This window comes from Phyllopteryx taeniolatus, chromosome 14 (genome assembly GCF_024500385.1).
Source record: "Phyllopteryx taeniolatus isolate TA_2022b chromosome 14, UOR_Ptae_1.2, whole genome shotgun sequence".
NCBI classification, from domain to species: domain Eukaryota; kingdom Metazoa; phylum Chordata; class Actinopteri; order Syngnathiformes; family Syngnathidae; genus Phyllopteryx; species Phyllopteryx taeniolatus.
The window spans coordinates 4,559,655-4,585,659 of NC_084515.1; the positions used below are offsets into that span (position 1 = coordinate 4,559,655).

General features: G+C 42.8%; 1 protein-coding gene across 1 annotated transcript; it reads right to left on the reverse strand.

Moving 5' to 3' along the window:
* Positions 1-837: 837 nt before the first annotated feature.
* On the reverse strand, positions 838-24,371 carry gtf2b (general transcription factor IIB). Its single transcript, XM_061796389.1, has 7 exons — positions 24,219-24,371; positions 19,123-19,235; positions 13,500-13,633; positions 9,719-9,865; positions 5,336-5,465; positions 3,090-3,371; positions 838-1,290 (listed from the first exon to the last, which is right to left on the reverse strand). The coding sequence occupies exons 1-7, from the start codon at positions 24,368-24,370 to the stop codon at positions 1,157-1,159; spliced, it is 1,092 nt and encodes a 363-aa protein (XP_061652373.1). The 5' UTR covers position 24,371; the 3' UTR covers positions 838-1,156.
* Between the last annotated feature and the right edge of the window lie 1,634 nt (positions 24,372-26,005).

Sequence of the window (26,005 nt, forward strand, 5' to 3'; positions counted from 1 at the left end):
TGTTCTTTGGATGCAACTCAGCATTCTGTCTCCGCCAAACATGAATTTTTACTAAAAGGTTTCATCTGACCATATGACATTCTCCCAATCCTCTTCTGGATCATCCAAATGCTCACTAGCAAACTTTAGAGGGGCCTGGACATGTACTGGCTTAAACAGGGGGACACATCTGGCACTACAGGTTTTGAGTCCCTGGCGGTGTAGTTTGTTACTTATGGTAGCCTTTGTTACTTTGGTCCCAGCTCTCTGCACGTCATTCACTAGGTCCCCCGGTGTGGTTCTGGGATTTTTGCTCACAATTCTTGTGATCATTTTGACCCCACAGGGTGAGATCTTGCGTGGACCCCCAGATCGAGGGAGATTATCAGTGGTCTTATATGTCTCTTATTTTCTAATAATTGCTCCCACAGTTGATTTCGTCACACCAAGCTGCTTACATATATTTTTGTTTCTGGCATCCTTTGACAGCTCTTTGGTCTTGGCCATAGTGGAGTTTGGAGTGTGACTGTTTAAGGTTGTGGACAGGTGTCTTTTATACTGATGAGTTCAAACAGGTGGAAGTTACAGCTCTGTGAGAGCCAGAAACCTTGCTTATTTGTAGGTGACCAAATATTTTCCACCATAATTTGCTAATAAATTCTTTAAAAATCAGCCCCATTTTTGTCTCTCAAAGGTGAGGTATACCTATGATGAAAATTACAGGACTCGCTCATCTTTTCAAGTGGGAGAACTTGCACAATTGGTGGCTGACTACATATTTTTTTGGCCCACTGTAAATATTTCCCAGAATCTGCGATTTAGCTGCCGTTCAATCCATAGAAAAAGGTGATCTTTAGCCTCAATTCCAATGAAAGGTTTTATTTTTGTTTAAATTACAGTTCAAACAAAACAGGAGAACACTTTCCTACAAAAAATGTATGTATACCGTATGAAAGCAGCCTAAAATTGCAAGCACTTTCCCCACTTGAACATGTCCGTCAATGGGTACAGTTCTTCTCTCACAATCACTGGAATGTGTGTGTCCACGTTTCTGCTGTGAGGGTGCCTTGACAAAGGCTTGAAATTTTGGGTACTAGAAAAACCAACGACAAAAAAAAAAAAAGGAGCAATGGTGAAAGTAGCAGACAATGTCGTCCTGCTGGAGGAGATCATCTTTTCACAGTTGGGGCAGCTTGTCGACAGGTGTGTCGAATTTGAAGTCCGGAGGAAAAAGTTCTGCGGCGCGAGGGTAGATGAGCCGGTACGACTGTCGGATAGTGACGTCTGCAACACCGGCAATGTCTCCAATTTCTGTGGAAGCAAAAACAATAATTAGGGTGATTAACTTCTATGCATGTAAAGCTATTTATTCAATTGGGTACGCCAGTTTTCCTCAACCTTTACTGAGCCAAGGCACATATTTGACAGAAAACTCACAGCACACCACCACACGAAAACGTCCCAAAAAACTATACACAAATTATCTCATCTAGTGAACAAGCATTTAATTGTTCTGCCTATCACTATACTTCGATAGCATAAATAGATTGAATAAACAGTCAATAAAAAGTCAACCCCTGCCTGTTTGCATTTTTCTCAAACATGCTCTGATGACACAAATGCCCCAGCAAAGAGGAAAGTAGTAATTAATTTCAATGAAGTATGTTAAAATGATACATCAACAACATTTACCTATATGGAGAACTAAACTAAAAAAAAATATTTCACAAACACATTTTAGCAAGTTTGGGTTCAAACCATCAAGTCATCAACCTGTGGTTAAGCTAGTTATCACAGCATAAACGGAGTCCACTACCCGTTTTCTGGGTTGCTCACGTGATGTTCACAATGCAAGCAGGAGAGCAGTTGTGACTTCAATTTCGGTTGACAGCAGAAGGCGATATTACAAAACATGGCGGCCGGATAAAAATTGAGGAATTTTAATTCTTATTTAATAAACACAATATCAACGTATTCTTGCAGGGAAAAAAAGGAGGGGTGGCACCCCTTTAAAAATAAAATGCTAACGAGTTGATTGTGGGGGGGTGGGGGGGGGAATGCACACTAAATGCATGTACACACAAATGCTGTAAGGAATCTCTCTAACAACCCATACTAAACCCATCTTATCTGTCGAGATGTAGCACTTCAATATACAGTAGTTCCTCAACACCAATTACGACTTTCATATTAGCCAAGGCTTTGGTGTCGCCTTGAGGCATCTTGGAGTGTTATAGAAAAAAAACAAATAGGTGAAGGTGAATAGTGAACCCCTAGGAGGTTAAATGTATAGTTGTTACCTTGACTTGTGACCCAAACTTACGTTTTTCGAGAGACAACCCCTATCGCTGACTATTTTTTTTGTCTTGAGTTGTAAGTACAATTTTAACTTATGAGCAGTAGATTGTGAGCAAACATCACAACAAGCACAAGTTTCAAATATAGTGAAACATCCTTCAAAAATTGGCCAAGTGCTTGTCTCAAGCAATTTATTGCCACTACCAGTTTAAGTTTACGGGAAAACTATTACACGAAATACATAACCTTGTCTTTGTCTGACGGAAGACTGTTAGCCTAATGCTAACACACAAACAATATGTCAAAGGGGCTAAACAAAACTACCATCCCATGTTGTTAAGAAAAAATTAAAAAAATACTACTTTACCCTTTTTGAAAACTGACTGCATGACTGCATAAACTGTGACTATCTTTGTGTATTTACATATACTGTCCTCTGGTGGCGAAGACGCACACACCAGGAGCCACTCTAATGATTTTAAGCATGAAATCATGATATACAAACTGTTTACATTCATACTTATTAAGTCATTTCTGTTTTTAAAGCGTACAATACTGTAAAGCATGATTTTTGTCATTAAAAACAAGTTACAAACATTTTTGATCGTGTTTTAGGAGGGGCTAGAACGGATTAAAGGCATTTCCATTCCTTTCAATGGGGAAAGATGATTTCAGATACATCTTTTGAGTTATGAGCGTGGTTAAGGAACAAATTAAACTTGTTAGTCAAGGCACCACTGTATAGTTAAACAATGATCATCTCATCATTAATTTTTTAGTATAACGCCAGTCCAGGCCCAAAGTCACGTCACCTTTCTGCGTCTTCTTCTCGGCGGAGGCCTGCGAAGCCATGTAGATGGCGGCGGCAGCCACAGAGATGGGGCTCCTGCCGGGCACCAGGTCCAGCTCCACGGCCTTCATGGCGATGTAAGTGGCGGCCATCTGCACCTGCTTGGGCAGGCCTAGGTTGGAGCAGAAGCGCGACATAAAGTCTCCAGTGGTAATCAGGTCCACGCTGGTCTCCAGGGCCTTCAGGATCAGCTTGAAGCAGCGGCCGATCTCCTTCTTGGAGATGCGGGACACAGCGCAGATCTCTGTGGACGAACACGGATGCCATGATAAATAAAACATTTCCATAGGTAATTATTTGTGCATTTCTACTAATAAAACCAATATTGAATCAAAATCAAACAATCTCAACCTTAAGAATCGTAATCAAATCGTGAGGTTCTTAACATTGCCCAGCTCTAATTATGCTTTCGCGTTACACTGCTTAGCATGATGCTAGAGTTCTGTTATTTCCGACTATCTTTGGGGCAGCGAATGTGACTGATTTGTGATTGGATCAGTGATTTGTGATTGGATGAGTGAGTCAGGACAGCACGAGCACGGGAAGCGATGCACCGGTCAGAATTAGGCTTTACACCAGTGGTGCCCAAACTACGGCCCGCCTCCACATTTGGCCCGGCCCCCTGAACAATACCAGAGACGTATTATGATTGTTTTTTTCAGTCTGGCCACGCGATCAAGACTAATACACGAATAGAATGTGACATTCTATTCCACCCTTCTGCAGTCTGTGCCCCTATCTGAACCCCCCACCCCCAGAAAAAAAATCCTAGACTCGCCCCTATCAAACAGAACAGAATAATGGCGAAAAGGTTAGGAAAGAGGAACATTTATTCAGAATGTAGGGTATTTAACCTGCAGTGGACAAACTATTATTATTATTTGTTCAATGCAAAGAAAAGGTTTTTTGTCTCATCTGTCGAGAGGCGGTGGCGGTATTCAAAGAATACAATCTGCGCCGACACAATTTTTCTATTTAAATGACTTGTTCATTTACTGTATATACTTGTGTGATCACGACGCGATCCATTGTTGTTGTCGTCACCATGGTAATGAGTGTATCCAGTCGCGTTTGAGTTGACAAGATAAAGCCCAGTGGTCGTAAAAGAAGGGATGCGGAGGTATCGGAATACTAGATTTTATTGCAGTAGTCTGACATAGTGCAATCGTGAAAGACTAAAATTGCCTTTTAGTCTGATCCACGCATTATGTGTTGTCTGCACCGCCGACATTTTATTTTATTTTTTTCCAAAATAACTATTGGCGGTCAGACATTTACAGTACTACGTCAAAAGACATGAGACAAGGCTAAAAATAAACTAGCTTTTGGATTCAAGTATACTGTACACGATGGTGACGTGGAGTAAATGTCTTTTGCGGAGTCAATCAATAACATCATTGATCGGATCAGCGAATTAAAGCAGACCAGCATAAAATGTTAATTATTGGCTGACACCGATCAAGCCGATCAGATCGGTATAAAGTCTAGTCACAATACGCAATCTTATTGGTCGGCGTCAAGGTGCGCTGTCGGGGGTTGTCGTTGCTATGTCACACTAAACGGAAGATATGCCCCACCCAAACTCAACTTTACATTTTGACATCGTAGGGCCAAATCGTGGGTCACGGATTATGTCACACTACAAGACGTTTTGTTGTTCCTGACAAAATATGTCTGGCCCGATCTGGGAAATCGCCAATACCTGGGGCTAAAATCATGTAGTCTGATCAAGGCATAAGCGATCATCAAACTTTTGAATAGTATTGTATATATATATATATAATATTGCGTATATATACAACTGTGTATTCATGAAAAACATGAAATTTAAAGGGTGACCCTCAACTTTTTCGACCGAGCTCCTTTTGTGTCATATGAAAAACAACGTGAAAATGATTATGCTCCTGTTGTCTGGTTCTCAGCAAGAATTAAACTCACCAGTCACTTTTTGAAAAATAGGACTCTGGTGAAAATGGGAATGAACAATGACAAAGTCATGGTGCCCATTTATATGTTGCAAAAGCAGTCATTTATCAACATGTTTTTTTTGTCAAATTAAATTTTAATTTGCTAAATTAAATTTTGTTTGGTAGTGTAGTATGGAATATGGGTAACTTCTTTGAAAATGGAACCCTAAAATCTTACAGAGGCACTAAATTGGATCCTCAAGTAGCCGCAGGTACTAATCAGGGATGCTTCTGGTCTAACCTTTAAAAGTTCTCGGGACACCTTCTTGTCTGCAGGCGATGTAGAGGCAAGCCGATGCGATGGCATCATTGGCTCTGCCCTTTAGGCTCTTCTGTTCATAAACTTGCTTGAATAGGTTGTTGGTTCTGTCCTGCAAGGCAAACGCATTGATTAAGTATGGAACAGCAGTCTCCAACCAACCATTTAAGAGCTCAAAAGCTACTTGATCGAAATTCAGTCACATGATACAGTACTAAAATATTTTTCTGTGTTTTTAATAAGAAAAATAGCACTAAATTACTGTTTGCAGATCATGATAATCCAATGGGCAGTGCTCCACATTCTGGTGTATACACCTTGACCACAAGGGGGAAGTACAATACAATCAGACATACTGCACATAGATTTGATGATGAAACTAAGATGCAATTATATTCGTAGTTTTCCACAAAGGATAAAGAATGTATGCCTGTGAGTATTTTTGTATGCTGTCTGCAGGTGTTGCTACAGTTTGTGTTCAAATTTAAGTTGTTTAAAGGTTTAAAATTACCCTAACATCAATAATGCTAGTTTCGTTAGTCTGTGTTTTGTATTGTGTTTTAGCATTAAGCTAGGAGACTTTCGTAAGACTGTGCTTTTGTTAAATGCACAACGTAATTCTCTGTTTTATAAACCCCAATTCCAATGAAGTTGGGACGTTGTGTCAAACAAAAAACAGAATACAATGATTTTCAAATCCTTTTCAACCTATATTTAATTGAACGCACTATAAAAACAAGATATTCAAATGTTCAAAGTGATCAACTGTATATATTTTTTGCAAATATTCACTCATTTTGAATTTGATGCCTGCAACACATTCCCAAAAAGCTGGGACAGGGGAATGTTTACCACTGTGTTACATCATATTTCCTTTTAACAACACTCAAACATTTGGGAACTGAGGACACTATTAGTTTAGGCTAGTCAACTACTCGTATCTTTTTACTAAGAATGCCACACTCTTGTAACACGTGTAGAATGTGGCTTGGCCTTGTCTTGCTGAAATAAGCAGGGATGTCCTTGAAAAAGACATTGCTTGGATGGCAGCATATATTGCTCCAAAACCTGTATGTACCTTTCAGCATTAATGGTGCTTTCAGAGATGTGCAAGTTACCCATGCGAAGGGCACTAAGACACCCACATTTGGAACTTTGCGCTGATAACAATCCAGATGGTCCTTTTCCCCATTGGCCCGAAGGCCAATGATTCACCAAACAATTTTAAATGTGGACTTGTCAGACCACAGCACACTTTTTTATTTTGCGTCAGTCCATCTCAGATGAGAAACCGGCGGCGTTTCTGGGTGTCGTTGATATGGTTTTCGCTTTGCATGGTAGAATTATAACTTAAATTTGTAGATGTAGCAACAAACTGAATTAACTGACAATGGTTTTCTGAAGTGTTCCTGTGCCACGTGACAATATCCTTTACACCATGACGCTGGTTTTTAATACAATGCCGCCTGAGGGATTGAACGTCATGGACATTCAATGTTCATTTTTGGCCTTGCCGCGTACATATAGAGATTGCTCTAGATTCTCTGAATCTTTTGATATTATGGACCGTAGATGATGAAATCCCTCCTTGCAATTGTACGTTGAGAAATGAGAGTCCCTCCTTGCAATTGTAAGTAGAGAGAGACAGGGAGGGAGGGAGGGAGGGAGCGAGGGAGGAAGAGAGAGACAGACAGAGACAGAGAGAGCGAGAGAGATCTTGTTCTGCTTCTTACATATCGGACACGTGCTATTATCCACAGGATTGCGGCATACAAGTGCCTCACATTTGCACGTCACAGACAGGCCAGCAACGCCAATGTGTCTGGCCAGTGACCACCATGTAACTATTTTGACACTAGCCAGGCCACTACTTATTCAATTTAAATGACAAGTGTGAGCTGTCAACGCATCTGAACTGCTGGTGAGCAAGCTAGCTCGCCCGCACCTACCTTGTAAAGTGCGGTAAGCCCGTAAACTCCTCCCACCGCATGTCACCCACAGCTTTTGTTTTTACACACAAAATTATCAATACTGCTACATTTGTCACCCGAGTGAGGTCACGTATGATCGTCTCAAAATTACGAAGGTGTCTGCGTGCGTTTGGGGGTCGCTATATGCTAATGGAAAAGATTGCCTGCTTAATATGTCTCTCGTTTTCATTTCACTCATTATAACAGTTATGTGCAAAGGTTAGCTAGCAAATACCGGGGGCTAAATACCTACCTTTCCATCTATATATCTAACTACATTAAGTAACCCTCCCAAACCTGTTTATAGCATAGACATGAAAATATGTACAAAGTTAAAAAGTCCATACTCCTTTTAAGAGGATGGTATAGGAAAACAAACTATCATTAAAGTGCAATCATTGCAGTAATAATGATTTATCCGTGTTCTGTTTGAGACTGATTTTAAATAGGTACATTGGTTTGTTTGGCAAGTAAATACATTGCAAAACAGTGTGAATAATCATAAACGGTACTTTTATATGGTGGTGGTACACATATGCAATCATTTTTAAATGTATGTTAATCATAAGTTTGTGGTGAAGCTCAAAAGTGGTTTTCCCAAGGGAAGATGGTTAGGAGCCCTCACTATAAGAACTGGCCCCTCGAGTCGAACAAATGATCAAATAAAAATAAAGTTGTTTTGTCTTTTTAAAATGAATTGACCGGTTTTGTCTGCCATTGCTTGTTACAGAAACATTTTGTTCCAAGTACAATATTTTGCTAATATATCGCGTCACTGTCAATGTTTACTACATACAAAACTATGATATGCCAGGGTCATGCCAGACATGCAAACACCAAAGGCATGAAAAAGGTGACAAAAAGAAATAAAAATAAATTAATTAATTTAAAACATTGTATGGGGGTAGGGTCTGGGGGGATCCCCGGGCCCCCACGGAGATTTTCTATTTTTATTTTAACATGAATTAAGCAATCTGTAAGGCTTTGCAGAGTACGAGAAGGCAAAAGAAATGTTCGGCACGCAGAAAAACATTTATTTACACTGCTACACTACACTGCTTGTACATGTTGATGTACAAATTTAAGATTCAAATAAAATTTGCCTCATTTCTTTGCTTTTTTGTTTTGGCCTCCAATTTGAGCCAGGGCAATCTGCACCTGATGCCTTCTTCAAGCTATGCCACATGCATAGCATCCACCTCTTTAAGCAATCTCATTCTGGAAAAGAGTTGACATTTCTAACTTCAAAGGCTAATCCCAAATGCATCCTCCATGAAAATATTAAGTACAATATCTTTCTGTTTTTATTGGCCATTTCTGAATTTGAAGTTGGTTCATTCTGTGTTGTGACAATCCCTAACATCGCTCAGTCGCTTAATACATTTAACATTAACATCCGTAAACTAGATAATTGTAGACGCGTTTCCTAATACATACAAGATGTACTAGCGGACTAGATGTTGTTGCCAATGTTACCTGTGCTTCGCGGTTCCGCTGCGACCACAACCTGGGCCGCGACCCGCAGCACCTCCATCCATCCATTTTCTTTACCGCTTATCCTCACTAGGGTCGCAGGCTGCTGGAGCCTATCCCAGCTATCTTCAGGCGGGAGGCGGGGTGCACCCTGAACCGGTCGCCAGCCAATCGCAGACCACATAGAAACAAACAACCATTCGCACTCACATTCACACCTACGGGCAATTTAGAGTCTTCAATCAACCTACCACACATGTTTTTGGGATGTGGGAGGAAACCGGAGTACCAGGAGAAAACCCACCCAGGTACGGAGAGAACATGCAAACTCCACACAGGCAGGAACGGGATTTGAACCCCGGTCCCCAGAATTGTGAGGCAGATGTGCTAACCAGTCATCCACCGTGCCACCCCGCAGCACCAAAAATATGAAAATACAAAAGACCAGTGCAACAAATATGACACGGGCTGATCTGAGGAGCAAGCCTGGATTAAAATCAAGACAGAATATCCAGATTGCTTTATTAAAAAAAAAAAAAAAAAAACATTTTTTTTTAATTTATTTTTTGTTTTTTTTGTTTATAAATACCCTAAGTACCTTGCTTCCCTTTCCAACATCCTATCTTTGTGACGCAGAATTTTCTGCAATGACCAAAACTTAATTATAGCGTTGACTAGATCTAAGTAAAACACTTCAGATGTAATTGTCTCCCGTTACACCAAGATGGGACCAATTTGTTGGATAAAAGCAAGCCCAACTACATTCAGCGTAACATGGTGTTGGATTTTTTATTAATTGTTTTTATTTATTTCTATGCCGGTCCATGAAAATATTACTCTACGTAAAACCAGTCCGTGACGCAAAAAAGGTCGAGGACTGTTGGAATAGAACACACAAAGTGGCTTGTAGTGGTAAACCTACTATGATATTCCTCGGCAAGTTGATGCGATCCGCCATGGTGGTGATCTCTTTGAAGGCGTTGAGCATGGCGCGGTCCGAGCTGCTCATGGTGCGCCGGTTCTGGTACTTGGAGTTGCCAAACTCGTCAAAACTTGCGGCGCCAGTTCCCTGTGGTGGAAACAAAGCACTTTTACCTAAATAGTATCACAGTGTGCATCGCTACTAGGACTACATTAAAAAAACATACCGTATTTTCACGACCATAAGGCACAATTAAGTCTTAAATTTTCTCCAAAATGGACGGGGCGCATTATAATAATGTGTTTCAACATCTATAAATGTTGTTGTGATAAGCGCTCCGCTTGATTTTTTTTTTTTTTTTAAGCAATTCCTGCCGACACGCTGCTTACACAGAGGAAAAGGGGACGTGGCTGAGGACAGGGGAAGGGTGCGTGAAGTCGGACGCTAAAGCCACGCCCCCAGTAGGTATATAGCACCGGGGTGTTTTGTATTTTGTTTTTGTTTTTTTTAACCGCTTAACTGACTGTGAGCATTTCCGGGGTGTGCATTGTGCAAAACAACATCGGTTTGGCTAAGGACCCCCGAAAATGTCACCTACAAAGAGACGCTTACGAAGCACAATTTAAACTGAAAGCTATCAGTTACGCGGAGGAACATGGGAATCGAGCAGCTGCGAGAGAATTCAAGATCAACGAATCCATGGTTCGCAAGTGGAGGAAGGAGGAAAACAAGCGTCGCCAAGTCAAGAAGACGAAGCTGAGTTTTCGCGGAAAAAAAAGAAAAACAAAATGCGGAAACAAGGCGAGGTGCCAATGGATTAATGAGCAAAGAACAGTCGGGAGAAGCGTCTCAAGTCACCATTCGACTGAGTGCAATAACTCGGGGCTTTCCATCATTCCGGGAGGCTTAACAAACCGCTGGACATCCGTGTAAACAGGGCGTTCAAAGTGAAGTGAGCGGCGTGGGAGCCATGGATGACAGATGGCGAACACTGCTTTACTAAGACTAGGAGGCAGCGCCGGGCAAGTTACGCCACAATTTGTGAATGGATTGCGGATGCTGGGGCTAACGTGTCTGCTTGCACTGTTGTTCAAGCTTTCGCACGGCAATGAGACTGACTCAAAGTCTGCTCTCTCCAACTTTGTCTCCAAAACATCTAACCTTGGCAGTCCCTCTGACGAGCTCATTTCTAATCCCATCAAACCTGGTCACGCCGAGAGAGAACCTCAACATCTTCATTTCCACCACCTCCAGTTCTGCTTCCTGTTGTCTCTTCAATGCCACTGTCTCTAATCCGTACATCATGGCTGGCCTCACCGCCGTTTTATAACCTTTGCCCTTCATCCTAGCAGAGACTCTTCTGTCACATAACACACCTGACACCTTCCTCCACCCGTTCCAACCTGCTTGGACCCGTTTCTTCACTTCCTTACCACACTCAGCATTGCTCTGGACTGTTGACCCCAACTATTGAAAGTCCTCCACCCTTGCTATCTCTTCTCCCTGTAGCCTGACTCTCCCTCCTCCACCCCTCTCATTCATGCACATATATTCTGTCTTACTTTGGCTAATCGTCATTCCTCTGCTTTCCAGTGCATACCTCCACCTCTCTAACTGTTCCTCCACCTGCTCCCTGCTTTCACTGCAGATCACAATGTCATCTGCAAACATCATGGTTTATGGTATGGGTGGGAAAACTACGGCCCGCGGGCCACATGCGGCTTGTTGATCATTTCAATAAGGCCCGCCAAAGATTGGTACAGATTCGCCCAAATCATCAAAATCATGACTGCATTCATTTGACCTTCTCTTGTAATGGTGATTCGTTCTACCAGGTTGTGCTGTAAAGCCCAGTGGTTCCACCAGGTTGTCCTGTAATGCCCAGTGGTTCCACCAGGTAGCGGAGTAGGCACAGTGATACATTGACTTTACTTTCTTCTGACCTCTGTACTTCTCCATCATCACACTCAAGGCATATAATGCATATGTGGTACTCTTTCTAGGCATGAAACCATAATGTTGCTCACAAATATCCACTTCTATCCTGAGTCTAGGCTCCACTACTCTTTCCCATAACTTCATTGTGTCACCAACTTTATCCCTCTATAGTTCCCATAACTCTGCACATCACCCTTAAAAATGGGCACCAGCACACTTTTCCTCCATTCCTCAGGCATCTTCTCACCCGCTGTAATTCTGTTGAACAAGTTGGTCAAAAACTCCACAGCCACCTTTTCCTAGATTCTAAAGACGTCAATGGCATTTTTTAACGGGGATGGGTGGGGGAGAGTCTTGTGCAGTTTTCTGTGATCATCAAGCCTCTGGATAACTGCAATGAAGAATGACACCCTGTAGAGGGCAACAATGCCTTGAGGTGAACGTCCCTCCCTCAGATTGGAGGAGGAGGCGGCAGGGAGGAAGAGACAATGAGAAGAGGCACGTATAATGATGGAAAAGAGAGAACACAAAATGAAAAAAAATCTAAAGAAAGCTTTTGGTACTAGAAATCTAGTGCTCCAAAGCAAGAAAAATATTCCTGCGACCAACAGGAATGATGCCTTAGATCATGGGGCTGAATTTAGGATGATGCTCCGAGCCGAACCCTTTGCAGCATTGCTATTGCCGAAAATGCCTGGCCATATGGCGAGATGCTCTCGGGCGCTTGCCAGCTAATTGTCTGCCAACCAATATTTGACTAAATGGGATGCGGAATCGTCAGATGAGAACTTCCTCTGGAAGCAGCCGAGCTTCATCGGAGACGAAGGTAACTCGTTTGCAGCTAGCGTTAGCTACATTTAGTGATCAAACAATTGTCCCTTCTCCTCTCCTTCAATCCTTGTTACATAAACATAATTTAGTCCCACTAGTTCACATTACAATGTAACATCTGTTGCTGTTCCAATACTTTTGCTCACTTGAAACGAGGATGATTTCAAACAAAAGGTGCTCTGCCCTGAGTTGTTTAACATGTAGATGTAAATACCATGACATAAAAGCTGTAATTCTGAACTTTTCTCATATATAAATATATTGGTCTGAAAACCAAATGTCTTCAGTATAACAACAAAAACAGAGGAATTGACCTTGCCGTTGCAGTACTTTTGGAGGAGACTGTATTATGTGCTTTGTGCCACATTCTCTAATTTAACTTTGGAATTGATAACATGAATATTAGGCTATATGTTATCATTTTCTGTTTAGTAAGCTTTCCGGTGACACTAACGAGGATAGACTAGTTAGGATAGAGTAGGATAAAAGTAAAAAATTGTTAAAGTTTTGGATCAGCCGTCACTTGTGACAAACCTCCCACATTGGCTGAGATGCGTCAGATGGACGTCCTTTTATAGGGAAATAGGGGCGTGGTTTAAGCAGACTGCAGATCGCGTAATTCAAATTGGCCAGACACCCTTCAGACACACTAACCCCCCTGGCTTTGGAACTCACTACCACCTGACCGCCGAAACACAGACTTATTAGCCCTCTTCAAATCTAAACTCAAGACTCACCTATTCCCAATTGCTTATTCACTTTAACGTTGCCCATATCATTTACCATTATAATTTATGTTTTATGTTATTTTATTGTAATGCTTGTCTTTTTTTGCAGTTTGTACGGTGACCTTGAGTGCCCTAAAAGGCACCTATAAATAAAATGAGTTATTATTATGCAGCACTTTTTTAAATGATTAAACATAATTTAGTGCAAAGCTACAGTTAGCAAACTCCAGTTGAAGAAACCACTGTGGTAACCTTTAGACAAGGTGATTGTGTGGTGAGATGACCTTGCTGATCATGGTGGTGAGGTCTCCTCCATTCAGCAGTGGGTTCTGGGCATCTCCCACTCTGGACGGGTCTTTAAGGGCTTTCTCGTTGGAAAACGTCCTCCACTCAGAGCCAACGTCAATCACTCGATCACCTGAACAGAACCCCGCCAAAAAAGACACTTAGAAATAGGGAAAAAAATGAAGTGTAATCCTTTTCGATCACACCCACAGTGGCGCTTGCATCAGTACTGGCCGGCATACATCATCTCCCTCCTGGTTTAAGCAGCGTGCTGAGGAGGCTTATTAAAGAGAGCTTGGTTTACCCACAGCTTTAACTTGCTGGCTGCACCACATGCTACTTTGTGTACGTAACAAACGGGCTGTGTACTGTCAGATTTCGCTTATCCGCAGGACTAATCGGGAGAAATGTCCTGACTGACTCTCCGTTTAAAGGGTCAAGCCTCCCCCTTTCTCCTTACCGTATCCTACTCCGTACGCGCAAGGGGACGGGAGCTTTTAAGCCGGTGTCGAGATGAATTCGCCTAGGTGTGCTAACTGCCTTTAGTTTTACGGAGCCAATCCGATCTGCTCTCACTTATCACCCCTTGATGAGTAACCACACCGAGTGAAAGGATAATAACGTGAGTACTCCGTTTTTACAGCAGCTTCATCTCTAAAAATCGTTTGCCCTTGTAATTGACCTAGTAAATTTAACAATCCTTGTTAGGACCGTACAGATTTGTTTTTGTATTAAACCGAAGTGATATATATGAGTTACTTTTGGGATGGTGTTACGACTCGGTGATATTAATGTCGTCGACGTTCAATCACTTATAAGAGGTTGAGTGATAAAAATGAGACAACTCTCATTATAAGAATGACAAAGATAGAATAAAATTAAAGCAAGGTTTTTATTTCAGTGATTATTTAAGGTTAAAATAATAATATGACAGTAAGGGTTTGTAATATAGAATAAACAATAAGAATAACAAGAATGAAAAGAAGTAGAAAGAGTTAAAAGTATTAATTCATAAAACAAGTATTACCTTTTGAGTGAGCTTTAAGGAGTGATCAAGTCCTACGGAGTCATAATGCCAATTAATAATAAGATAATTTGGAATATAAGAATCCCTGGACAGCTGACTAGCTCTCTTCCCTATCCACGCAATGTCAATGGCGGTTCTATTAGTTACCTTATTATAATAATCTTTTAGTCTTACCCAATTAAAGAGGAGAATTCAAAAATGAAGTGCTATCCAAGTAGCCTGATGAATTCCTCCTGCCAGCATGTCCCTTGTCATTGCGAGAGAAAAGAGCGTGTGTCTCCCTATCCTTGAAAGGATAAGAGAGCCCTGTTTATCAGCGTGTGAGGCTTTTATAACCTTGGTTGTTTTCAGACCTCCCCTTTTCTAAGATAATCCTTTGTTTACATATCTTGACATGCGCTCCTCGCTGTCGGCCTGCCCTGATACGACCTGAGTGTGAGAGTACCTTTCACTTTCACTTCTCAGCGTGTCCTGATTTGACCTGAGTGAAAAGTACCTTTCACTTTAGCGTTGTCCTGCCTTGACCCTCATTTGCTCACTCAAATAGGTTCTCAGTAAATACATTCAATTACAAGCACATTTCATGTCTTGTACTCAACCAATACATTTCATCACACCATGTTAATCTTTAAGCAATCTGCAATACATGTGTATATGTTAAATGTAAAATAAATGTATATACTTTCATGTGAATACAATTCTCTCATGCATTCAACAGGTTCGTTCCTATCTTTGTAGCACATCTTGTGTTACTTTGTCTGAGAGAGACAATCTTACACAGGTTACAGTTCTTACACAAAAGCAGTTTCAAAGCATTTTCTATTAGTAATACAAAAGTAAGAATAATGTATAACAGCTTTACTAGGCTTGATGTACTTATTATCTATGATTCTCAAAAGAACATCAAAGTTATAACATCAAAGAGAACATCAAAATTATCTCAAGGATATAAAATCAAATAGATGGTTATATGTTGTTGACTCCAGTATGTGTTTGTTTACTATGATTTTGGATTTTGATAGGATAAAATATTAAGAAGACTTATGCTTGAACTGGCGACACATAATCATGATCTAAATTTTGTTTGGCGACCTCTGGTGACCCCCAAGATACTTGAATTCCTCCACTTGGGGCAGGATCTCATCCCCGACCTGGAGAAGGCATGCCACCCTTTTCCGACTGAGGACCATGGTCTCAGATTTGGAGGTGCTGATTCTCATCCCAGCCGCTTCACACTCGGCTGCGAACTGCTCCAATGAGAGTTGGAGGTCACGGCTTGATGAAGCCAACAGAACCACATCATCTGCAAAAAGCAGAGCTGCAATACTGAGGCCACCAAACCGGACCCCCTCTACGCCTCGGCTGCGCCTAGAAATTCTGTCCATAAAAGTTATGAACAGAATCGGCGGCAAAGGGCAGCCTTGGCGGAGTCCAACCCTCACCGGGAACGAGTCCGACTTACTGCCGGATATGCGGACCAAACTCTGACTCCGGTCGTACAGGGACTGAACAGCCCGTATCAGGGGGTTCGGTACCCCATACTCCCGAAGCACTCTCCACAGGACTCCCCGAGGGACACGGTCGAACGCCTTCTCCAAGTCCACAAATAACATGTAGACTGGTTGGGCGAACTCCCATGCACCCTTGAGGACCCTGCCGAGGGTGTAGAGCTGGTCCACTGTTCCACGGCCAGGACGAAAACCACACTGCTCCTCCTGAATCTGAGATTCGACTTCCCGACGGACCCTCCTTTCCAGCACCCCTGAATAGACCTTACCAGGGAGGCTGAGCAGTGTGATCCCCCTGTAGTTGGAACAAACCCTCTGGTCCCCCTTCTTAAAAAGGGGGACCACCACCCCAGTCTGCCAATCCAGAGGCACTGTCCCCGATGTCCACGCGATGTTGCAGAGCTGTGTCAACCAGGACAGCCCCACAACATCCAGAGCCTTTAGGAACTCCGGGCGAATCTCATCCACCCCCGGGGCCCTGCCACCGAGGAGCTTTTTAACTACCTCGGTGACCTCAAACCCAGAGATAGGAGAGCCCGCCTCAGAGAACCCACACTCTGCTTCCCCATGGGAAGGCGTGTCGGTGGAATTGAGGAGGTCTTCGAAGTATTCTCCCCACCGACTCACAACGTCCCGAGTCGAGGTCAGCAGCGCCCCATCCCCACTATACAGAGTGTTGGTGGTGCACTGCTTTCCTCTCCTGAGACGTCGGATGGTGGACCAGAATTTCCTCGAAGCCGTCCGGAGGTCTTTCTCAATGGCCTCACCGAACTCCTCCCATGCCCGGGTTTTTGCTTCAGCGACCACCAGAGCTGCATTCCGCTTGGCCAGCCGGTACCCATCAGCTGCCTCAGGAGTCCCACAGGCCAAAATGGCCCGATAGGACTCCTTCTTCAGCTTGATGGCATCCCTCACCGTGGATGTCCACCAACGGGTTCGGGGATTGCCGCCACGACAGGCACCGACCACCTTACGGCCACAGCTCCGGTCGGCCGCCTCAGCAATGGAGGCGCGGAACATGGTCCACTCGGACTCTATGTCCCCCGCCTCCCCCGGAAAATGAGCAAAGTTCTGTCGGAGGTGGGAGTTGAAACTCCTTCTGACAGGGGATTCTGCCAGACATTCCCAGCAGACCCTCACAATACGTTTGGGCCTGCCACGTCGGACAGGCATCTTCCCCCACCATCGGAGCCAACTCACCACCAGGTGGTGATCAGTTGACAGCTCCGCCCCTCTCTTCACCCGAGTGTCCAAGACATGCGGCCGCAAGTCCGATGACACGACCACAAAGTCGATCATCGAACTGCGACCTAGGGTGTCCTGGTGCCAAGTGCAAGTGTGGACACCCTTATGCTTGAACATGGTGTTCGTTATGGACAATCCGTGACGAGCACAGAAGTCCAATAACAGAACACCGCTCGAGTTCTGATCGGGGGGGCCGTTCCTCCCAATCACGCCCTTCCAGGTCTCACTGTCATTGCCCACGTGAGCATTGAAGTCCCCCAACAGAACAATGGAGTCCCCAGCGGGAGCGCTCTCAAGCACCCCCTCCAAGGACTCCAAAAAGGGTGGGTACTCTGAACTGCTGTTTGGTGCATAGGCACAAACAACAGTCAGGACCCGTCCCCCCACCCGAAGGCGGAGGGAGGCTATCCTCTCGTCCACCGGGGTGAACCCCAACGTACAGGCGCCGAGCCGGGGGGCAATAAGTATACCCACACCTGCTCGGCGCCTCTCACCATGGGCAACTCCAGAGTGGAAGAGAGTTCAACCCCTCTCGAGAGGACTGGTACCAGAGCCCAATGTGTGTGTGGAGGCGAGTCCGACTATATCGAGTCGGAACTTCTCGACCTCACACACCAGCTCGGGCTCCTTCCCTGCCAGAGAGGTGACATTCCACGTCCCTAGAGCCAGCTTCTGTAGCCGGGGATCGGATCGTCAAGGTCCCCGCCTTCGGCCACCGCCCAGCTCACACTGCACCCGACCCCTATGGCCCCTCCCACAGGTGGTGAGCCCATGGGAAGGGGGACCCACGTTACCCTTTCGGGCTGTGCCCGGCCGGGCCCCATGGGTGCAGGCCCGGCCACCAGGCGCTCGCCTTCGAGCCCCACCACCAGGTGGTTAAACCAGGAATTGAAACTGGGGCTGAGCTCACACTGAACCCAGCCACATAAGCCAATCACTACCTTTCGCTCCATCGCTTCATGTGGCTTGCCAGCCCACTTGACAGTACCAATAAATCACACTCATCAAGCAGGCAGTTTAGTGTGAACCCTTTAAAGACATCTGTACTGAGTGGGACAAATACTGTACTGTGGAAACGAGTACAGGCCAACAAGCTTTCTAGTTTTACATCACGACCCTTTTCACAGCAGTCATGTTGACATAGTACAGGCTTACATAGGAGTCCATTCTATTTAGGCTTTTGAGCAGTGATTCCAAACCATTGTGAACCACACATTAGTGACTGTTGAATTTAATTGGTCAGAAAATAATTATTTACAAATAATTTATCTTTGTCCATCTACCCATCTAGCTATCCCAACGACGTATAGTGACAGGCAGAAAAAAAAAATCAATGCACTTGCAATAGATGGCAGAAGGTACAATTACCCCCTCAATCACCTGTTGATATTCACACAACAGAATTATAACTTCATGTTCAATTACAACGTACCAGATTAAATTGCAGAGTAAATTGTGACAATTATTATTTCCGTATATATCCTTTTTTCTGACATGCCGGGAGATTTTTCTAATGTAAAATAATTGCCTTGGCTAAATAGAAGTTTTTGAAACACTGGTTTAGAGAAAGGCTAGGCAAGATCCTAGTAATAAATCATGACCACTTGCATCATCATTTGCACTAAGGACAAGATAAGTGTATTTACTACAAGCTACCCCTCAAGCATGTTGATTGTTTTACATTTATGGCCAAGAAGTGGTTTTTTATACAAATATGTGCTGTAATTACAACTTTACGAGTGTGTTAGCGTAGGACACGAATTCGGGTTACGTGGCCACCTTAGAAACAAAACGCCATCCTAGACAGAGGATCTCCTGTATATTAAAAAGGCTACGACCTACCTACGACAAGACCACAATCGGGGCAAATCATGTCCCCTGCTCGGTAGTCCTCCACCAGAATGGCATCGGGGTGGTTGGGACACTGAACTCTAGGAAGGGTCGATCCATCTCCACTGTGGAAGCAAAACAACGGGTCGATGAATGAGGAGGAAGATGTACTCTATTCTAAAAAGCCCATTCAATATAGATAATGTAAACAGTGTTGGAGGGGTGGTTTAAGGAGGCTTTCTGTTGTAAGAAATTTAAAGTATGTAATATAAATGGACTGAGAGCAACAACAACAACAAAAATTGAGAAAATGTATTACAATATTTTAAAGGAGACATATTATGGAAAATTTACTTTTTTTGTTTTTGTTTTACACAAATAGTTAGGATACTATTCTACTGTGGAGTGCCTGCCAACCCATTAAGTGTGAAATTGACAAGTGCAATTTGACAGCTTAGTGAAAAACTGAAAACACAATGAAATCTGTACTTGCACTCGCTTTATGGGGGTGGGTTTATATGGTTAAATTAGCCAGTGGCGGCTTTGCATGAGCGCCACTCATTTGCAGTCCAGATGCGGAAAGCGTGAACATCTCCAAAGTCTCCAGAATTCTCCAATAACACCACAAAAAGTCACTAGATTTGTTTTTGATTGCTGTTTTGGGGAAAAGTCACGACAAGTGGGGTTTGAAAAGTGGAGAAGATATTTGTCGCAAAGCCCTAGCGCCCACGGTCATCATGGTAACAAAAGTCAATACACCTGGGAAGTGTTTTAAATTGTGAAAACATTTGTACAATATCTCCTTTAAATGGCAATTTCACATTGAAAATCATACTAAATACAACTTCACTGGCAACTGTGCGAGGGTAAATTCAACAGAATGGGGGAAAAAACAACAAATTATTATTATTTGAGGACATAACAGGCCAAAATGAAATTGCCGAGCCAACGTTGATTATCATATCTATGCAAATGCAAATAAAGCGCATGGCAATCAGATTTGACGTAAGCGCTTTCAGTCCTTGTGCATTCAGGTAATTGCATTCAGTTGTGTTTTCTCGTTAATTAAAAAAAAATAAAATGAACAAACGCTTTGGTTGACGCCTTAAATTGCGTGTATGTAAAAACTAAAGCAAAAACTTGCCCCTGCTCCTTCACTTCCTATACAGAAGGCAAGTTATTTATAATATTTAAGCTATTGCATTTTTATTTTAAACGTCTAAATCTGTTTCTGTATACACAAGACATACGCAGTTTGGTATTTTTCTTCCCCTACTGTACAGAACGGTAAACTTAAAACCAAGTTGCATCATTAATTTCCTAAAAAGAAGAGATAGCATTGATGTTACACTTTCCTTCAAAGACAAAGCTGGAATCCACAACTTTTGTTTGTTGAAAAATATATATTTTCACCCAAGCCAATACGAGAGCAGATGACAAAATACTGATTAAGCCTGTCACATCTTCCTCTTCGAGGAGCTGCTCGCTGCCAGCAGCGGTGAGGGTGGTCACGTGGTCACCACCCAGTAGTCCTCCCGTCCTTACCGATCTGATTTCTGATCTGTTTTTATTGCTTTTGTTGAGCTCATTTCTGTTAACGTGTGTGTAAGTTAACGTTCTAGGGACCCAGCGATGTGTTTTTCAAGAATTTGTATCCACTTGATTATAGCTTTGAACGTCGTAACGCTGCTGCCGCTTCACCACCTGTCATGACATGGAGAGGTTCTCCCAGCCGCGACTTCCTGAATCTCCCTACGGACATCGGTCGCCGGTAACATACGTGACACAAAAAGTAGACTTGACACCGATCTGATAATTAGCATTTTATGCTGATCGGCTTTCATGTCATAATTCGTCGATCCGATCAATGACGCAATCGATTGGCCAATAAAGTTTTTTTCAATCTTGTCAGCGAAAAAACATTTTCTGGTGTATCAGACAAACAACAAATTATTTGCAGTCTGTACACAACCGAAGTACGTCGTGGGGAACGTCCTCTAAATGCTTCAACAAAACAAATTTGATTGGGCACCTGAAGAATATACGCAAGGAGGAGTATGCCGCGTTCAAGCAACGCAGCGTGATAAAAAAAAAACAACAACAGCCAAACAAATGCAAACTCTGGACAAGACTCATCCATATAGCCGTGACACTGAGAAAGTTAAGAGTAAGCATGTCATTAACAGTATTTGTTAAAGTAATTTGATTGCAATAAAGTAATTTAATTACAGTAATTTAGCACCCATTATTTCTGTCATGTTGTAATGTTGATTTGACCTAAACTTATGTCAGTGGCCAATCCTTGAATGCCCCCCTAGAGGTCATTGATGTTTTAACTTTTGTCTAAAATGCCAGAGAATAATTTTGAAGATACTCAGTATTACAGTACACAAGTATATACAATAAATGAAAGTCATGTAAATAGACACATTGCTCCATCTTTTGATCGGATTGGTGATTGGTTGGTTGGTATTATAGTATTAAAGTATGTTTGTTGTTGTTGTATTTTAAGGTTGGTTGTCCCCATCCTGCCTCAAAGTCTGCGCGGACTAGCTCACTCCAGTCTTCACACAGATCGTCAATAGATCTCTGGAACTGTGTGAAGTACCATCCTGTTTCAAACGCTCCACCATCATCCCAGTCACCAAGAAACTTGCAATCTCACATCTGAATGACTGCAGGCTTGTCACCCTGACATCTGTGGTCATGAGGTCCTTTGAACGCCTGGTGCTGGACCACCACAAGTGCGTCACAGGTCCCCTCCTGGACCCCCTGGAGTTTGCCTACTTGTCTCGTCTGCCATTTGCCAGTGGATTTACAGCTTCCTGACGGGCAGGACACAGGAGGTGAGGCTGGGGTACACCACCTCATCTACACGCACCACCAGCACTGGGGCGCCCCAAGGTTGTGTCCTCTCACCGCTGCGCTTCTCTCTCTACGCGAACGACTGCACCTCAACGCACCCGGCTGTCAAACTCCTGAAGTCATTTGCCTCATCAAAGACCATAACGAGTTTGCATATCGACAGGAAGTGGAGAGGCTGTAGCTGTGGTGCGGCCAACACAGCCTGGAGCTGAACATGCTCAAGACTGTAGAAATGATCGTGGACTTCAGGAGGCATCCTTCGCCACAGCTGCCCCTCACGCTGTCCTACTGCCCTATGTCAACCGTCGAGACCTTCAAATTCCTGAGAATTACATTCTCTCAGGACCTGAAGTGGGAGATCAACATCAACTCCATCCTCAAAAAGGCCCAGCACAGGATGTACTTCCTGCGGCTTCTGAGGAAGCACGGCCTGCCACAGGAGCTGTTGAGGTAGTCCTACACAGCAGTCATCGAATCTCCGACTGCAACGGACAACCAAAACTGCTGAAAAGATTGTCGGTACCCCCCATTCCTACCCTTGAGGACTTGCACGCTGCCAGAACTAAGACATGCAAAATTCTCCTGGACCCTCCACATCCTGGTCACCACCTCTTCCAGCTCCTTCCCTCAGGTAGGCGCTATCGAACTATGCAAACTAAACAGGCAGACATTCCAACAGCTTCTTTCCTCTTGCCATTAACTTCCTAAACAGTTTTCTTACAATTCCATCGTAATATGCTGCCAATTTTGTCTTGAGATTGTTGTCACATTACTGTCAGCCCAATTACACATTACTCGTGCACTCACTGTAGTAGTCTCGCTACTCCGCACTATTTGCATATCTGTTGTTGACCAATACTGGCCACTCAAGTGCTTGAGTAGCATCTGCACCATTTGCACAATTGACATTGTCTCAGATTAACACACTACGAGTAACTTTAAGATGCATCAATTTCTTGAAGTCTCTGCGCCCTTTGCACAATGCTGATTGCACCCGGACTATAGTTCTATTAGGCATTTCAAACTGCTCTAATTGCTAGAGGACTCTGCATCTTTTTGCACAATTGTCAAAAAAAATTTATAAATTGCACCGGCATTACCACATTACTGGTAACCTTTTATTGCTCAGTGTGTTTTTTATGGTTTTATGTCTCAAACGTATTCTCTGTCAATTGACTGTCTGTTGTCTTACTAGAGCGGCTCCAACTACCGGAGACAAATTCCTTGTGTTTTTGACATACTTGGCAAATAAAGATGATTCTGATTCTTATTTGAACGGCCAGTGAGAGGCACAAACGTACGTATGTATACCGCCCGTGTACATTTTGGCCACAGGCTTCTCTTTTTTTGCCACAGTTTCATTTAAAATATCATTAAGTGTTGTTGTAAATATGTTTACTTTCTCATGTACATTATTTGAGGGGTTGGAGAGGAGGAGACTTGGCATAGCCTACGTCAAATCGAAGCGACAGACCCCTTTGTTGTAATGCTGAATTCCAGCACGGGGCGGCGCCAAAATCACAGATTATAGCTTTAAGATTTACTCTGTTAAACAGTTTGTGGGAACTTTAAACCAAGTCGTATATTTAATTTCCTAATCAGACGACGGTATGGATGCAGCACTTTGCGTGGGGGGGAAAAACTATTTAAACAGCTGCTCTTTCATTTAAAATGTCATTAACCTGTACAGATATATATGGGTAAAGCGATAAACAAGTTTTGTTTCCTTACTGCACCGAACCTCGAAGGTACGTAACGAACCGTGATTTTAGGCCCGCACTATTATACATTTATTAAGCATAAATATACATAATGTGGCCGCAATGGAAACAAGTTTTGACACCGCTATCTTTAATACCACAGAAACAATGTTCCAATGTGATGACGCTGCGCGATGCCTGTCAGCGAGAGAGAAGGGGCCTTAGCAACACGGCTAGCGAGCCGGGATAATGTGGCTGGGGATAATTTAGAAAACCGAATATGAATCAACACCAGTGACAAGTTGGACGTATCAATTAGCTTTTTGGTACATACTGAACGCCAAAATCATAAAAACATCGTGTGGGCATAATGACCGGTGAGCTAACATGCTATGCTAACCAACAAGATGCTACCCCTACATTCATGTAATAAAGAGCGCTTCTATTGTTTCCTTGTCTTCGTGTCTAACTCTTCCATGTGTCACAAACGAAGAAAGTAATGTCGTCGGGCTATTTGTGACGAATAACAAGCAACGTACTCACCGGCTTGTCGACGCCATAGCGTAAGCACAAGGGTCTGTCAAAGAAACAAACCGCTGACAACGGAGGTACCCGTAATTATAGATTTCGATCACGTGGATTTTCCAGTACGGCAAGTCAGAAAGCCCAAATGACCTCAAATGAACCTCGAGCATAATACAACAACAAGACCATACGATTAAATGGTTTCCCGCAGAGGTGGCAAAAGAACTCACACTCCACTTAAGATAAGAACAGATACTTGTGTAAAAACCTAATAATAATAATAACAATAATAATAATAAAAGGACTGGTAGAAGCACTCGACGATAATGTGCCTCCTTTTTACCTCGTTCATCAAAAGTTAAAAATACAGACTGAAATGTACTTTTTTTTTTACTGTAAATAATATACAATACCCGTTTTGATAACTTGGCTCAACAGAAGAAAAATATTTTAAACCAAGAACTGAATAGCGTTCGGTTCAAGCGTATATGGTAAATTAGCTATTGATTGCAAGTTTCCCAATTGTGGGTGTTGGAGCAAATATTTAAAGTTTTTCTTTTTTACATATAGTTCCTAAGGGCAGCACGGTGAACGACTGGTTAGAGGGTCAGCCTCACAGTTCTGAGGAGCGGGGTTCAATCCCCGGTCCCACCTGTGTGGAGTTTGCATGTTCTCCCCGTGCCTGTGTGGGTTTTCTCCGACCACTCCGGTTTCCTCCCACATCCCAAAAAAAAAACATGCATTAATTGGGGACTCTAAATTGCCCGTAGGTCTGAATGTGAGTGTGAATGTTGTTTGTTTGTATGTGCACTGCGATTGGCTGGCAACCAGTTCAGGGTGTACCCCGCCTCCTGCCCGATGATAGCTGGGATAGGCTCCAGCACGCCCGCGACCCTAGTGAGGATAAGCGGCTCAGAAAATGGATGGATGGATATAGTTCCTAAGTTCTAACATAAGGTGGATCATAAGCGCCAAAAGGTGATAAAAACAAAGCCCGGGTAATGAGTGGCAGGTGTTTGAACTGGGACAGCATATAGGTTTCTTGACCGTATTACCTTGTTGATCGTGTTGAAGTGATTGTGGCAGATGGAATTGAGATAATCGGTTCAAATATTAAGTACTTATGTTTTGGAATTTAAGTTTATTAATGGCAGTCTGGATAACGATGCACGATTTGGACACTTGTTTGTGTCCATTTCTACAGAATTAACATGGACATGCTGCTAATTGAACTATTTCAAATTGGCTAATCATTTTTTTTCTTTACTTACACTAACTCATTACACCATTATACAAAGATAATGGCATTGTAACTACTATACAGGAAACTATAAGTAAAACAATAATAGCATCAATGTTACCAATGATGAACACTCAGCTAGAATTGTACAAAGATATTGTTACTTGTGAATTCTTGATTTTAAGTCTATTCCCTGTTGGGCTTTACAAATTGTACCGCGGAATTGACCTGGAGGTCACTATATCACATACAACATAAAGTCCCAGTTTCAGAAAGAACACAGTGCAACATAATCCATAAATGTGACAGTTAAATAAGGCATGTATTCAATGAATTATTAGTAAAATAAACACACATGGCGCAATGTAGTCTGGGAACTGCGTGGCTTCACAGGATTTTTTTTGGGCCACTGGATATTTGTTTTGTATGTTCTTTATGAATGGAATGGAATGAATGGAAAATTGCCATTAATTTCACATACTTTTAGAGAAAAATGCTATATCGGGATATATACTGTAGGATACCCAAAAATAAGATGCTTTATTTATTATAGATTTTTAAATTA

What these genes read in the sequence shown, in the direction of transcription:
- gtf2b (XM_061796389.1), bottom strand. Translation starts at nt 24,370, where the DNA reads ATGCTCGAGGTTCATTTGAGGTCATTTGGGCTTTCTGACTTGCCGTAC. An exon ending in ACTTGCCGAGGAATATCATA is followed by an intron (nt 5,466 to 9,718) that starts GTAGGTTTACCA and finishes TTTGCCTTGCAG; the next exon opens with GACAGAACCAACAACCTATT. An exon ending in CGAGAAGAAGACGCAGAAAG is followed by an intron (nt 1,291 to 3,089) that starts GTGACGTGACTT and finishes TTGCTTCCACAG; the next exon opens with AAATTGGAGACATTGCCGGT.